The following is a 16,484-nucleotide window of genomic DNA, read 5'->3' as shown; positions in this document are numbered from 1 at the left end:
CGACTCTTTATACTTTGTGAATGTGACTGTGACTGTGAGAAAACTGAGATAAAACTTTAACTTCAAGAAGAGCAATCCAAAATCCAAAGAAAACGTAATTATGCACTCGAGGTGATACTGAGTGATAGGTTGACCTCTCTATCGGTATGACTGGAGTCTAGTATTATTTACTGGAATGTACAAATCGGTACGGCACCTGCTTGAGACTGAGAGGGTGCGAGTTGAGGAACAAAATAATGGCAAATAAATTGAAATATTACATAGTGGTCACCGTGAGTTGTCACCTGCAACCTGATAAGTTTCGTCCTGCACACAACAAAACATAACTGGCACTAAAATTCCAGTTATCCTGGGATTCTGGAGTTGGCAAACATACCAGAAATCCTGTAACCTGCGTGGTTTCTGCCTCTTGAAAGTCGGCGGTTGTCTTCGAGTGTGCAGTTTCGCGCATGCGCACTTTTGCCAGTACCGTCAGTTTCCGCTCATCTCATTTCGTCGTCTGTTCATTCCTGCGAGGCGGTCTGGTTGGGTTACTTTGCAAGCTAGTCGTACAATTTCCATCGCACAATCATGAAGAAGGGACGAGTGGATACTGCTCTAACGACGGCACCAGTCGTGACATGCATGAAAACGCTGATGATGGTTTTCAACTTCATATTTTGGGTGAGAATGTTTTCAATATTGCGCACTTGTCAGTGTCACTGAAAATCTGGAACCGACCGCTTTTGATCATCCAGGCGAAAATCTGCGTCTCCCACGTACTTGCTCTATGATAGTGATTACGCTTTGCACAGACGAAGACTTTAGCGCTTTCTACTTTTGTCAGCATTGTATATTGCTACAAATCTCATAAACGAGTTTGCTATTAGGTTAAATGAAATTAGGCTAATTAGGCTTGATGTGCACAGTGATTATGCCCATATGGCACAATTCAATTTGATTCAATTAAGGTGACCATAATTGCATTATGATGCAGGGCTGCTGATGTCAGATTCTGACCACCCACATTCAGCATTTTAATCAAAAGATTGGGAAATGTATATTATTTAACTGCATATGTGCATAAACTATTATGTCTATAGAATTTTTATTTGTTATCAATATTATCATTTCGACATTTGTGATCACTGATATAATAATATATAAGTTTATGTCACAGAACTTTTTACATTTAGTCAAGTTTTGACTAAATGTTTTAACGTAGAGGGGGGAATCGAGACGAGGGTCGTGGTGTACGTGCGTGTGTGTGTGTGTGTGTGTGTGTGTGTGTGTCTGTGTGTGTGTGTAGAGCGATTCAGACTAAACTACTGGACCGATCTTTATGAAATTTGACATGAGAGTTCCTGGGTATGATATCCTCACACGTTTTTTTCATTTTTTTGATAAATGTCTGATGACGTCATATCCGGCTTTTCGTGAAAGTTGATGCGGCACTGTCACGCCCTCATTTTTCAACCAAATTGGTTGAAATTTTGGTCAAGTAATCTTCGACGAAGCCCGGACTTCGGTATTGCATTTCAGCTTGGTGGCTTAAAAATTAATTAATGACTTTGGTCATTAAAAATCTGAAAATTGTAAAAAAATTATTTTTTTATAAAACGATCCAAATTTACGTTCATCTTATTTTCCATCATTTGCTGATTCCAAAAACATATAAATATGTTATATTTGGATTAACAACAAGCTCTGAAAATTAAATATATATATATATATATATAAAAATTATTATCAATTTTTTTTTTTCCAAATCAATTTAAAAACACTTTCATCTTATTCCTTGTCGGTTCCTGATTCCAAAAACATATAGATATGATATGTTAGGATTAAAAACACGCTCAGAAAGTTAAAACGAAGAGAGGTACAGAAAAGCGTGCTATCCTTCTCAGCGCAACGAATACCCCGCTCTTCTTGTCAATTTCACTGGCACTGCCTTTGGCGGTGGAGTGACGATGCTACGAGTATACGGTCTTGCTCCGTTGCGTTGCGTTCAGTTTCATTCTGTGAGTTCGACAGCTACTTGACTAAATGTTGTATTTTCGCCTTACACGACTTGTTTTGCTTTTTCCCCGGCTACAGCAATACTCATATTCATAGATATACACGTCGCATAATTCTGGTAGCAGAATCTAATTATAAAAAACAAATTAAAATAAAAGCGTGTTGTATTCACTAATTCAGTGCACAGTTCATGCAACTATTTTATCACAGAAGGGAAGCATTATGACACTTTTTGGACTCCTTGACAGATTCTTGGCCATATAAATATAATGCTGATCTATGCCACTACCCCTTTCTGGCTTGACAGTTTCTGTTGGTCTTATCTCTTGTTTTCATCTTTCCCCTGCCAGTCATGAGTGACAGCAAGACACTCCTGCATTTCAGGGTGAAATGGGGGTTGTGAACTTGTGCCAGATATCTTCCTGCTGCCATTGACCCCATGATATAATTGATATATTTTCTTGTAGATAGATCTCAGCTATTGTCCAGTAAGAATATATATATAAATATATATATATATATATAATTAAGTAAATGGATTGTATGCCTAAGTTTACTCCTGACAGTGAAATCTGAGGCAATCTCAGAGTGATCTGAACTCAATATGGCACCATCATTAGAAGTTTGACCTTTGCATTGCATGTCGCACATTTGATTTGGAACTGATCAAAATGAATACTTTTTTGTATACATGTATGTATGTCAAGTTATAACTATAGCCGTATGCTTGTACGTTGTAGAAAGAAACAGTTAGAGGATGGCATATTTTCTTCTTGTGTTTCATGACGGCAGCTAGTACGAGTTGAATGTGAGCCTGTTTGAGTCTGGAGAAATATAAAGTCACTGAAACAGTGTAAAGGTAGAAAAACAATTAAAAAATATTGTCTCAATCTCAGACTCCCCAGTGCCCACATCCTAGCTCTATTTTCTTAGTACTGTTTGTTTTGTAACTATTTGGATTTCTCTTGGCTGTGATAATCATAATGAATCAAAGTTTATGGCACACTTGTACATGTATGTACACTTAATGGTACATTTATTTCACAACTAAAAAGTGTAACAGAAGGTTCTAATTACTCTTTCAATCTTTTAGCTTTATGCAACAGCAATCTAAGAAGTCAGAGTTTAGCAATGCTGATACAGTGGAACCCCCCTTTTAAGACACCCCAATTTAAGACTCACCCCCCGCGGGTTAGGGGGAAGAATTTACCCATGCATGCTCCCCAGCATGTCGGAAGAGGCGACTAACGGATTCTGTTTCTCCTTTTACCCTTGTTAAGTGTTTCTTGTATAGAATATAGTCAATGTTTGTAAAGATTTTAGTCAAGCAGTATGTAACAAATGTTAAGTCCTTTGTACTGGAAACTTGCATTCTCCCAGTAAGGTAATACATTGTACTACGTTGCAAGCCCCTGGAGCAAATTTTTGATTAGTGCTTTTGTGAACAAGAAACAATTGTCGAATTGACAAGTGGCTCTATCCCATCTCCCCCCTTTCCCCGTCGCGATATAACCTTCGTGGTTGAAAACGACGTTAAACACCAAATAAAGAAAGAAAGAAACTGTAGATTGATCGCCGTATATGAAGCAGTTAGGACGCGGCAAAACCATGTCTGCTCAAAGCGTGGCATTATAATGAGTGTCTGTCACAGAACCCCATAATGTAACAGCCATATGGATCAATAAGGTGCTGTCATAGGCGCCACGTTTTTATGGCTAATTCATCATGGCACACTGCTGGCACCACACACAGTCAGGGTCCAAGTCATTAAATTTGTACACAGCTCCTTTCATCGCTGGGATTGGTCTGAGGCTAACTCACTTTGTACAGTGGAACCCCCCTTTTAAGACCTCCAAAGATCTGAGAAAATCAGGTCTAAATGTAAAAAGGAGGGTCGAGTCTTTAAATGGGGGTAAATTTACACAGGTTATCAACAGAAAATCTGAAAAATTAAGGTCTTAAAATAAAAAAGGAGGAAGTCTTACATTGGGGGGCCTTGAAGGGGAGGTTCTACTGTACATAATTATGTTGAGTGGGAAATACCGATCTAATGATAATGTGGGGATCATTGTATTATATAATTGCTCCAAGTCAAAGCAAGCAGCTGTAGAGATATGATGGGATAAACTTAAGTGCAAATTGTTTGGATAAGCCAAGTTCGCTGTCTCAATGCACACAAGACAAACTTAAACTTTAATAGCAACTATTGCAGTAATTAGTTATAACTTATAAGGAGGAACACAGTTCCACCTAAAATTAAATGCGAAGACAATTGCCCCAGCATGTTAAACTGTAATACTCACAGTGTGAGTTGCAGGCGAAACAATATTTGCATGGAGTTCTCGCAATCAATTTTAGATAGACTCATAAAGGGTTTTTGTTATTGTAAAAGTGTGAATTAAGGCAACATGAATAATGGAAGTATCCTAGCTTTCAGCTCTAATAGGCCAGGAAGTGGGACAGGCACTAAACAAATTTTAACATTCAAGTTAAGAGTGTGACTTAATTACACCATAATTGTTAGACAATAATGCGCTATACAGTATGTACTATTTCCGGCCTCTACCCTTGTGATTGTCTTTAATCTCTTCTTATGCCAGGTGTACTATCTCTCTCTCTCTCTCTCTCTCTCTCTCTCTCTCTCTCTCTCTCTCTCTCTCTCTCTCTCTCTCTCTCTCTCTCTCTCTCTCTCTTTCTCTCTCTTAAAGTTAACTGGCTTGCACACTCCCTGTTTTCTTTTCTTATTGGTTCTCACACTTTTTTTCACAGGTGAAAAGCTCTCACTTAATCAAGTATCATGTATTTTGTTCCTGGCCACCAAGATACCCTGCATGTTAATTAAGGGCTGACACAGAGTATCTGATTTCTTATTGTTTGTTGCGACAGGTGACAGGTATAGTGATCCTGGCCATAGGTATCTGGACCAAGGTGGACCTGTACAAATACTTGGAGCTGTCCAACATCTACAAGGCTGAGGCGCCCTTCATTCTCATTGGGGTCGGTGCGGTCATCGTGATCGTCGGGTCCCTAGGATGCTGCTGCACTGTCAAAGGTCACTCCTTCCTGCTCTACCTGGTGAGAGCAATCAGCATGCAGGAATATTAATATATATATTATTTGTATTTTTCTAATTATGTAAAAGGAATGGGTCCATGAATGTTATTTGTATTTTTGACCAAAATATGACATTTTACACAGATCGATACGGGCAATGTTCCTGCAAGATCGTGCCAGCGGTCGAGGTGAACGACTTTTGAGATTTGATCAAAATTACAAATAACATTTATATATCGATTAATTTGAGTTAGAATTCCTTTTATGTTTCAAGATTGAACGCACACAAACAATGAAACGTGCACTCTTTAAGAATCTTTTGTAGTATTTTCTTTGAAAAGTTTGCTGCAATGACCATAAGAGATTTGGCAATTTTTCCCAAGTTGTATAGCAGCTAGTTTTGGGCATCACAGCTACCCTTAAGACATCCAAAAATCTGATAAAATCAGGTCTGGAATTGGGGGTAAATTTGCAGAGGTTGTGAACAAAAAATCTGTCAAATAAAGGTCTCATAAAGAAGAAAGTCTCATATTGGGGGGGGGGGGGGGGGGGGGTGTCCTAAAAGTGGGGTTTAAATGTACATTCACATGGGATGAAGTGCTCAAATTGACATTATCTCAAAACAAATTATCCATCACAGCTGTCGGCCTGACCTATTACCTTGCTGCTGAAAGTCATTGCATTGAGCGTGGGCTAGCAATAGCACTTTTGATAACCATGCATGGCTTGATAGGGAACATGTGTACTCAAGGGAACATGTGTACTCAGTGTAAATGATGATGTGTTTGTTTTGTTGTGTGTCAGAATGTGGTTGAGACTTTTTTTGTGTGAGATTTGAAGAATTGTATGTGAGAAGGTATGTTTGTGTCTTTGTCAGAATATGAGTGTACCAGTGTCTTTGTGTAACGAGAGATATATGTGTCTTATGTGTGTGAAAATGTGTCTTTGAAACTCTTTGTCTGAATAAAATGTGTTTGTGTCCTTGTTCAAAAAAAAGTCTTAAGCTTTCTAAATTTATACTCAACATAAACAGAGAGTCTGCAAGCTAATCTACGTGCAGTACATACTGAATCCCGTACAAATTAACATAGATGGTCATATTGGAGACCTATAGGTTTTCTATAGGTAACCTATAAGATTCATATATGATATAAATGACAAGTAAAAAGTCTATGCCAGTTATGGGTATCGGTTTTGTATAGGTTTCATACATGTATGAGAATGACCCTAATTCCTATACAAAACCTACAAGTCGGAGGGTTTTTTCCCCTCATTCTTATTGGTTCCCTACATCTCATTTGCATTTTAAATCCCTTAGATATACACACCACATAGATGAGCAGAACTATCGGTAACCTATATAAAACCTATAGGAATTTAAAACAATTTTCCCATAGGCGACAAATAGGTTCTTTTCGTATGGGTAGCATGCAGTTGTATCCATTGCAAAATAAACATGTCCGTGTCTCTTGTGTGTGCAGTACTGTGGTATGCTGTTCCTGGTATTTATTATGGAACTGAGCGCTGGAATCACTCTTCTGGTCTACAAGGGAAAGGTATGGGGAGCGAGTGTCCAGTTAGTCATTGAGTGTGTGTGTGTGTTTGCAGAGTTTGTGTGTGTGATTGCGACTGTGTACATGTGTGTATGTGGTGTGTTTGTCTGTATGTGTGTTTGCGTATGTGTGTGCCCAGGCCTGAAAGTGGCAAGTATTTTACTCGCCATGGCGAGTAGAAACATGTAACGGGCTAGTAGGAATGTTCATCTACTCGCCAAATGCGAGTGAAGTTGCTGAAACAAATTGTTGGTTTGGCTAGCAAAGGTTGCTCTCTGGCTAGTACATTTTCAGAATCATCAGCCAAAGGCTAGTACATGTACACCATTGTTTAGAATTTCAGGGCTGGTGCCTGTGTGTGTAAGGGTGTGCATGTGTCTGAGTGTGTGTGTGTAAAAAACACATGTAGTTTGAACGTATCTTGTTACGGAATGCACAGGAGTAGGAGTAAATACTCAGGCATGAAAATTCTCCGTATTTTCTGTATTTTCCGTATTTTTTTAAAAAATAAACCGTATTTTTTTTTTTTTTTTTTTCGTATTTTCCTTTTTTTCTTTCTATTTTTCAATTTTTTTTTTTTTTTTTTTTTTTTTTTCCTAGTCATAGTTATAGTAAAATAGTTTTGGGGCCATGTTTGAATCCAATTTTAAGGCTCAGATAGCCCCAGATTGCACCAAATTGCACCCTTGAAAAAAAAAATTTCCGGGGGAGCATGCCCCCGGACCCCCCTAGAAGGCTTCACGCCTGCGAAACTTGGCGCTACGCGCCTTCGAATTTTGTTTTCAGTATTTTTTTTTTTTCAGTTTTCATGCCTGATACTGCAAGACAGTTTTCACTGTACACATCTTTTAAGGGTAATGCATTGTTAGCACATGTTTAATTTTTCATGTCTCTCAGATCATTCGTTTTTCTCGCCCCCTCCCAAGCGAGAAAAAAAATCAATACTTTCTTTAAATTTGAGTGTGTGATTAATTTTTTTTCACTGCACTCAATATCTGCAGATAGCATCTCGGATGAACTTATTCTTGCATATCCTTCTGTTTCAAGCTGTTAACTGTTTGTATGGTGTTTTATGTTTTAGCTGGAGAAGGGATTCCAGGAGGGTTTGACCCACAAAATAACTTTATACGGTCAGAAAGGAGAGGAGACAATCACTGATGCTTTTGATGAACTTCAGAGTAAGGTGAGCTTTTTTGTGGCAAGATGATGGCGAACTTGGAGCGCCTGTTTATCTGCTGAAACCTTGTTGTACATTTGAAGCTTTACCTTTATTCTCGTGTAAATGATCATGTTCCGGATTTTAAAAAGGATGAAGACATCCCTCCACAAGGACACATCTCCACAAGGACACATCTCCACAAGGACACATCTCCACAAGGACACATCTCCAAAACCAACATCCCGACTGCTTCCTGTTGAGAGTGGGAATGTTTTGCTGAATTATTTTTACAGTGACATTGGTGTCACTCAATAAATTAATTTAGCATGTATGCATGTTATTGATTAAAAGCCCCACAATGATGTGCTTGGCAAAAAAAAAAAAAAAAAAAAAAAAATTTAGCCACAAATTCCCACTATGCACAGAAAAGAGCGATATAATCTAATTTCTTTTTGACAGTATGTGATCTGTTTTTGTACAGAGAACAGTTGATGTATTGTTTGGCAAATTTCTTCAAATTTTCTGCTAATTTCTATTCAATTGTCAGCTGCACTGCTGTGGAATCGGGAGCTACAATGACTGGTTCTCAACGCCATGGGGACAGGAGCAGAAAGAGCCCCACTCAGTGCCAGTGTCCTGTTGCCGAGTCGACATCAAAACCTGCCAGAATAGCAACCTACCCCCCCAGGCTAACTCCACTCACATGCCTATCTACACTCATGTAAGCTTTTTCTCCCCCTTTTCACCATCTTTGCATGATCATATTTGCATCTTCAACAGCCAGTGATCATGCTAGCCATTACCAAAACTAGCATTTCTTTCCAAGTACGAATTCTTGCTCGAACAAAATCTGGTCACTCTGTTACGTGAGCAGCCAAAACCTGAAGTCTGAAACAATTCTCAGGGGAGGCACTTTTTCCATTTAATTTTTTTTATATATGTGTGTGTGTGTGTGTGTGTGTGTGTGTGTGTGTGTGTGTGTGTGATCTTTTAATTATTTTTAACAAAAAGTGATTCGTGAAAACTTGTTGCTGTATTATTTTTCTGCTGTAAAATGCTTACAGAGGCAATTGTCTTTGAATAATTCTTTCCGGGTTGTTCAGGCAACTAAATTCATTTTCATGAGCTGCTGCAATATATGTATTCTGCTTTCTGGATGGTTCTTAATTGTGAATGTGTGTGACTTTTCTACCATTGCCCGACGTTTTATTTTCAGGGCTGCCATAAGCTGGTTGTGGACTTCATCAATGGAAACATGGGACCCATTGGTGGCGTGGCCTTGGGAATTTCATTCTTCCAGGTCAGTAGACAAAATAATCCGTGCTGAAACATCCCTTGCTGTATCAATCTTATGTAGATTTAAACGAACTGGTTTCTGATTTTCTGCCGGGTTTACATGCCATTATTTTCATGTATAGTCTATAAAAATTAAATTAAAGTGAGAATATCTGTGCAGGAAAAGACATTTTTTATGATCTCTTTTTCTCTTCTTATTTATCAAAGTATTTCAGTCAAGAATCTAACCTTTAAGTGATGATATGTTGAAGATGTCATTGTTATTACACTTTACATGGATTTTGTTATGAAGCATATACATTTTCTTAATGGATCATTGACTTTGTAGAACTAAAAGGAATACTCTGAATTTCAGGTGCTTGGAGCAATTCTAGCATGCTGTCTAGCCAAGTCTATCAGCAAGGCCAAGTATGAGCAGATGGAATAAGAGCTCCAGCCACAAAGCAGAGGAAAGGGGAAGAACCACCAGCTATACCAGTTGTCTCCCTGGAACACAAAGACGGTCTTCTCCATATTAAATCAGTACTATTCTTTTCGGGAAATGGTTGTGTCCACCTTATCTGGTCCGCACCCTTCCTGTCTTAATAGGATCTGTGAAAGCTGATGCTTTCAGATAAAGATGCAGTACATTTTACCAGCTATTGTACTGAAAGATTATAAACCTGAAAAAACCCAAGATCAATGTCTGCAACAAATCCTTAGTTCTACGATTGAAAAAGGAAAGGGAAAAAATGAAGGTTTCTTTGCATAGAACAGCATGAGAGAAAAATCATTGATACAGCTGCTGGCAGATTTTGTTGTTGTTGTTACTCAACATTTGTTATAAAGGGATTACATATTACTGTGATAAAAATGTTGACTCATTCCTTGAATGTTACATGGAGACAGTAGTGGCTGTGAAAACTTTTAAAGTCAGGTTGTTTGGTTTGTTTTAAAATCACTGTGATGATTGATACAGGGAATAAGATCTATTTCGGCACACAGGCTTTGAACAAAATAACATTTAGAGTCAAAATAGCTGACCAGAACTTGTGCAAAGCACAGTTTAATTAACATCAAAGGTATATTTATTTTTTCACCAATACATAGAACATTTGTCTTACAGTCTGCTGTAGGTCTTTTCTTTTGATCCAATGCATTATGTTGTTGCTAAGTAGAATGAACATAGGTGCAGCAGATTTAGAAATAAGAATGTCAAAATTGTGCATCTTCCTTGCTGCTTTTTTAAAAATAATTTATACATCTCGGCTTTGTGATTAAAAGTCTGTGATCTTAAACTATTCTTGCATGACACGTACACTATTCTAACAAGAATGACGATCATGCAAATGATTTTAAAGACATAACCTTGCATAGATGTTGGAGGAATTTTACTGAAAGATTAAGGAGAAATTTTCTTTGATTTAATGTGATAGTCCAGAATATTTTTCATCAGGGAATCTGAGGACTGATAAGTTGTAGACATAGAGGAGGTGGTCCCTTCTTCTTGCTGTTGTGGGACCTTGTTGCGGGGAAAGGGGGGGGGGGGGGGATGTTGAGCTTAATTTACATCTAAAAAGCATGCATAGTATTTTATTGACATGGTCTTTTGCTGTGGCATTTTAGTTGTTAAGAGCTGTATAACTTGCTGCATTTTTAGCTTTGTTAAACTAAACCTGGCCAGCAAAATAATATTATACTGAATGAAGTTTTGTCGGGTTGATACTCTCTCATTTTGGCCCTGGCGTGCAAGAAATCCTCAATCCATACAGTATGGGTGCCAATTAGATAGCAAAAACAAAATAGCGCCTTAAGGGCCTTGGAAATGTCAACAATATGAACTTTTTTAGTTGTACAAAAAATGGTGTCATGTTTTTGGGGGCCAAGTTTTCACGTTGAGGGTTTAATCAAAAGGTTCACATTTCTTCCTTCTGACTGTTGTTTGGTGCAGAAAGTATTTAAAAGTCATTGCATTTGTGTACAGTACACCTTTTCCTGCTGTTAGTCAAATTTCAAGGCCATTTTTTGCTGCGAGTTGGTTGTGTCTATATAATGCTGGGGAATTTACCTACACAGGGTATGCTTTGCTTTTTACATTCAAATATCTTCAATTCTACACCATGTATTTACTGAAACTGTATTGCTTACCTACCCGTCTGTGTTTACCTTAAACAAGGTTATATTTGTCACCTCAAAGACCTGATTGTTTGTTTTGCAGTCTGTGTGGTTGAAGGTTTTTTTTAGTTTTTTTTAAACAATCAACATTGCAGTCGGTGTTTAGTCTTCTGCTCTATAACATTTATTTACTTAATATATGGTTAACTTAATCAAGGGCGCATTTGTCTCTTTAACGATCTGACTCATTGCAGTATGAGTTTTACCCACCGATCTGGAACAGTACTTGCCTTTAAAACTGTATATGGCATCCCGATACATTTGAATGTCACTGCAGGCCATTCAATTAATTCTGCCATCTGTGATTACAATTATAATCCCACCGCCTCTTGGCCAAATTATTCTGTACACTCTTTGTTTGATCTGTATTTCTTTTATGGTGTCTTAACTAGGTTTATGCTAGCTTGTACTTACCATCATTGTTGTCTATGATAACGGTAAAGAAATTTTAGTTAAAAGAACTTATCTCTGACAAATGTTGCAGAGGTTGCTACTGCTGTTGTTAAGGGCTTTGCAATTCGTTTCCAAATGTTTTTGGGGTATGAACCTCCTCGGATGTTGTGTTGTGAACATAGTCCCAAACCAACTCATAGATCTCTTGGTTTCTTGAAAAATTAATTGATATGCTGATTGTCAGTTTTTGCCAACATTGTGGCAATTGGCTCTTTAATGGCTGTGGATGTGATAATTATACTAGTCAAAGTCCCATGCCATTTTCATTCTGTTTGTGTTTTCTTTTACTTATATGTTTAATAATTAAAGGCTGCAAGCATAGATTGTGGGTCTTGTACATTGTCACAAATGTATATCATGGGTATAACAGCTGCAGATTGTATTAAGGACTTTATCGGAATTGTCAGGGCGATGATGATTCAAGAGAGATTGTTATGTTAATTAGTTACAAAGCCCAAGTTGAAGGGTTAATGCATTTTTTTTCAGTCAAAATTAGTACCTTCATATGAGGTCCAAAAACAGCTTTGCTTACCACTGTAGAGAATCTCAGAATAACGTATGTCTGATAACTACACCTGAATAACAGTGAAATGTCAGCAATTATGCTTCTGTAATTTTCATTCCTTGATGTTTGTGATATTCAGTTTAAAGAATAACAAAGAAAATGTCATGAGGTCACATATAATTGCTTGAGCCTAGTCATTTTTTTGCTAACATCAGCATTCTTTTTGCGTTTGTGATTGCTCAATGAAATTTTGCCCACCAAGTGCAATACTTTACAGTATTTGCTGACTCAACATATTTAAACTGACTTTATGCTTAGTACCTTGTTGCATGAATTTAATCAATCAGGTTTTTTTCTGGCTGCCAGTAGACTATTTTGAACAGATGGTGTTTTTATATTTAGTCAAGTTTTGACTAAATATTTTAACATCGAGGGGGAATCTAGACGAGGGTCGTGGTGTATGTGTGTCTGTCTGTCTGTGCGTGTGTGTGTGTGTGTGTGTGTGTAGAGCGATTCAGACTAAACTACTGGACCGATCTTTATGAAATTTGACATGAGAGTTCCTGGGTATGAAATCCCCGAACGTTTTTTTTCATTTTTTTGATAAATGTCTTTGATGACGTCATATCCGGCTTTTCGTGAAAGTTGAGGCGGCACTGTCACGCCCTCATTTTTCAACCAAATTGGTTGAAATTTTGGTCAAGTAATCTTCGACGAAGCCCGGACTTCGGTATTGCATTTCAGCTTGGTGGCTTAAAAATTAACTAATGACTTTGGTCATTAAAAATCTGAAAATTGTAAAAAAAAATAAAAAATTATAAAACGATCCACATTTACGTTTATCTTATTCTCCATCATTTGCTGATTCCAAAAACATATAAATATGTTATATTCGGATTAAAAACAAGCTCTGAAAATTAAATATATAACAATTATTATCAAAATTAAATTGTCCAAATCAATTTAAAAACACTTTCATCTTATTCCTTGTCGGTTCCTGATTCCAAAAACATATAGATATGATATGTTTGGATTAAAAACACGCTCAGAAAGTTAAAACAAAGAGAGGTACAGAAAAGCGTGCTATCCTTCTTAGCGCAACTACTACCCCGCTCTTCTTGTCAATTTCACTGCCTTTGCCATGAGCGGTGGACTGACGATGCTACGAGTATACGGTCTTGCTGAAAAATGGCATTGCGTTCAGTTTCATTCTGTGAGTTCGACAGCTACTTGACTAAATATTGTATTTTCGCCTTACGCGACTTGTTTGTGTGTTTTTGTTGTAAATTTCTTTTCTCTGAAAAGATTCTCCCCATGACTACGTTGCAAGCCCCTGGAGAAATTTTTTGATTAGTGCTTTTGTGAACAAGAAACAATTAACAAGTGGCTCTATCCCATCCCCCCCCCCCCCCCCCCTTTCCCGGTCGCGATATAACCTTGAACGGTTGAAAACGACGTTAAACACCAAATAAAGAAAGAAAGATTCTCCCCATGCTTAAATTCTGTTAACTTTGACACAGCAATCTTACAGTTTCTTTAAGTGGAAATTTGTATTTAATTGATTTTTTCCCGCAGTGGGGCACTGCGGTTATGAAATTAAAGGCCCCTCCTGTTTTTGGAACCGCAGGAGCTTTCTAGTTTGCTGTTAGGTAGATTTTTGGTTCCTCTTTCCTGTCATGCTCTCTTTTTCTTCATGAATTCTTTTCTTTTTTCTGCCTTCTTGCTCATTCACCTGTATTTTTTTCCAAAAATCTCTTCTCTTGCCGCTTGTCTCGCGATTCATGTATAGTTTAATCTGTTAGTGTTCTGATGTAAGTCCAGCAGTAGATAGGTTAAGCCTATTTTAACATACTGGAAACTGGTAATCTTCCAGTAGGTATTAATTTAGTTTTACTAAAGCCTGCTGGGACACAAGTAATGGGTTAGTGCATTTGTAAACAGGAATCGCTTGACAAGTGGCCCCCTTCATCCCCCCCTTCCTCGTCCTGATATGGCTCTGCGTAGTCGGCTGGACGTTAAGCAACAAATAAACAAACAAACAAACAAAATTGATTTTTATTTTGAAAGGAAATTTTACCTTTATATTGAGTTTGGTGCAATAATCTGGTGTTACTTTTTTTGTTTGCCATGTCATTAACTTATATTTCCATAAATGTCTTCAATTTCGTGCAATTTTTATCTGACATTTTGTTTTTGTTCTCTGGGGATATCTAGTCCGAAAGAGTTTCCCTTCTATTATTATTTTATAATATGAATTGAAAATATTTGCTGTTAGTAATTGATAGCTGCAGTGACCTGTGTGGTTTTGTTTATTTCAATATTTGTGTTTTAAGACATGATGATCATTTTTTGTAGTTGTTCAGCATGCTATTGCAGCAACCCGTCTCAGTTTTTTCCCATCAAATTTCTCTTGTAAACATGTAATTTTCTTTGTTTTTATGCTTGCACTGCAGTTTTCTGCTTCACTGATTGGTCTTGTTTTCAGTGTCCTTGGGTCTTTGATAGCCTATACATGTAACAACCGCTTGGACTGATTAAATTACATACTGCCAGGTATTAGGGAAACTTTGATTAAGGGGGACATGCTGGTACTGGTAGTCACCATTTTTGGAGATAGTGAAAAGCAGATGAAAAGCAGATGAACTATACATTTGAATCAAATGTTTATCTATTTACTTATTCATTCCGATAGATTTATTTACTTTTATTTAATCCTATAAATGTTTTAACTTAATTTTTCATTCTTATGAATGTATTTACCTTTTACTTTATTATTACGATAAATATATTTACTTATTTGTTCAATCTTATACATTCATTTACTTTTTTTATCTACCGATATTCATTCCTATAACTATAAATGTACTTACTTAATTCTGCGGCTGTTTTTGCCTGCATATTGAGAACATTCCACATAAAGACACTGTGCTTTGGGGATTTTCTCCATCTGATTACGAAGTGTACTCTAAGATATTAAGATGTGTGGTATAAAAAAGTGTAATTTTTTCATCCATTTTACAGTGATGTGTTTCGGCTTGAATTTGGTGTGCTGAATTGTCGTGTAATTATCATCTTGTGACTCTTATTCTTAACAAAATTATATCTATTTGGTGTATCTCTCTTTGTGTATATTCACTCATAAATGAAACGAGACTTCAGACTTTTAAATCTTGTTCAGATTCAAGCTGTAGTTTTAGTCGTTTACTTTTTATGGCATTTTTGACTTTAATGTTAAGGCTTCAAACACAAGTTCAAGTTCAAGTTTTATTTGTCCATAACCCATGGGGGCATTTTGAACAATAAATACAATCAATACAATCATGATATATGCTAATATAATAAATAAAAAAAATATGAAAAACTGTTACAAATTGTATTAATAAAGTCCAAAATATTCTTTAGCAATTTCTTTTTCTTAGTAGCAAACAACTTTTTAAATTTAAGTGCATTAGGTTTTTTCCAAGTGTTTCTTGTATAGAATATAGTCAATGACAATGTTTGTAAAGATTTTAGTCAAGCAGTATGTAAGAAATGTTAAGTCCTTTGTACTGGAAACTTGCATTCTCCCAGTAAGGTCATATATTGTACTACGTTGCAAGCCCCTGGAGCAATTTTTTTATTAGTGCTTTTGTGAACAAGAAACAATTAACAAGTGGCTCTATCCCATCTCCCCCCTTTCCCTGTCGCGATATAACCTTGAACGGTTGAAAACGACGTTAAACACCAAATAAAGAAAGAACACACATACACACACACACACACACATACACACACACACACACACCCCATATCCTTGAACAGGTCAGCAATTCACTGGCTTGGTGACTGTGTACATCACATTGAAGGGCTAAATATATGTCTCAGCAAAATATAATACAACAGAGGTTTCATGGTTTTATTCACTTGATGTGTTCAGTGTTATTTTACTTAATGCTTTTGCTTTGCTCTGTTTTATTAAAATTGGTTTTGATCCAAACTCCTGGCTCTGAGTTCTTTATGAATAAATGTGTATTTTCTTTGGGAAAAGTTTCACTGTACATGTAGTCAGCCAACTTAATCTCAGTCTCTGTGTGTGTCTGTCTGGATTTTCTCTCTCTCTCTCTCTCTCTCTCTCTCTCTCTCTCTCTCTCTCTCTCTCTCTCTCTCTCTCTCTCTCTCTCTCTCTCTCTCTCTCTCTCTCTCTCTCTCTCTCTCTCTCTCTCTCTCTTATTGAAAAAAAGTCAATTAATTAATTGTGACATTGCAATAATGACATAACAATCAATGCTCATTTTATTACCCTTGGTAAATAAAGATTTATCTCATCTTATAT

At 37.0% G+C, this 16,484-nt stretch overlaps 1 protein-coding gene and 1 long non-coding RNA gene across 2 annotated transcripts in view; both read left to right on the top strand.

Moving 5' to 3' along the window:
* Nucleotides 1-16,148, top strand: part of LOC138945639 (uncharacterized) — a 137,122-nt gene extending 120,974 nt beyond the window's left edge. Inside the window, exon 2 of the long non-coding RNA XR_011449057.1 lies at nucleotides 15,409-16,148. This is a non-coding gene — a long non-coding RNA (uncharacterized lncRNA). The remainder of the gene's footprint in view (nucleotides 1-15,408) is intronic.
* On the top strand, nucleotides 481-16,148 carry LOC138945637 (tetraspanin-7-like). Its single transcript, XM_070317112.1, has 7 exons — nucleotides 481-663; nucleotides 4,885-5,073; nucleotides 6,534-6,608; nucleotides 7,687-7,788; nucleotides 8,312-8,485; nucleotides 8,981-9,064; nucleotides 9,416-16,148. Exons 1-7 carry the CDS (start codon nucleotides 571-573, stop codon nucleotides 9,485-9,487), a joined length of 789 nt encoding a protein of 262 aa, XP_070173213.1. The 5' UTR covers nucleotides 481-570; the 3' UTR covers nucleotides 9,488-16,148.
* Nucleotides 16,149-16,484: the final 336 nt, after the last annotated feature.

This window comes from Littorina saxatilis, linkage group LG13, assembly GCF_037325665.1.
Source record: "Littorina saxatilis isolate snail1 linkage group LG13, US_GU_Lsax_2.0, whole genome shotgun sequence".
NCBI lineage: Eukaryota > Metazoa > Mollusca > Gastropoda > Littorinimorpha > Littorinidae > Littorina > Littorina saxatilis.
Note: the sequence above shows the minus strand (reverse complement) of the source record. Positions and strands in the feature narration are given on the sequence as shown.

Coding starts and splice junctions, on each gene's coding strand:
- LOC138945637 (XM_070317112.1), top strand. CDS start 571: ATGAAGAAGGGACGAGTGGATACTGCTCTAACGACGGCACCAGTCGTG. Junction 664..4,884: donor TTTTCAACTTCATATTTTGG/GTGAGAATGTTT, acceptor TTGTTGCGACAG/GTGACAGGTATAGTGATCCT. Junction 7,789..8,311: donor TTGATGAACTTCAGAGTAAG/GTGAGCTTTTTT, acceptor TTCAATTGTCAG/CTGCACTGCTGTGGAATCGG.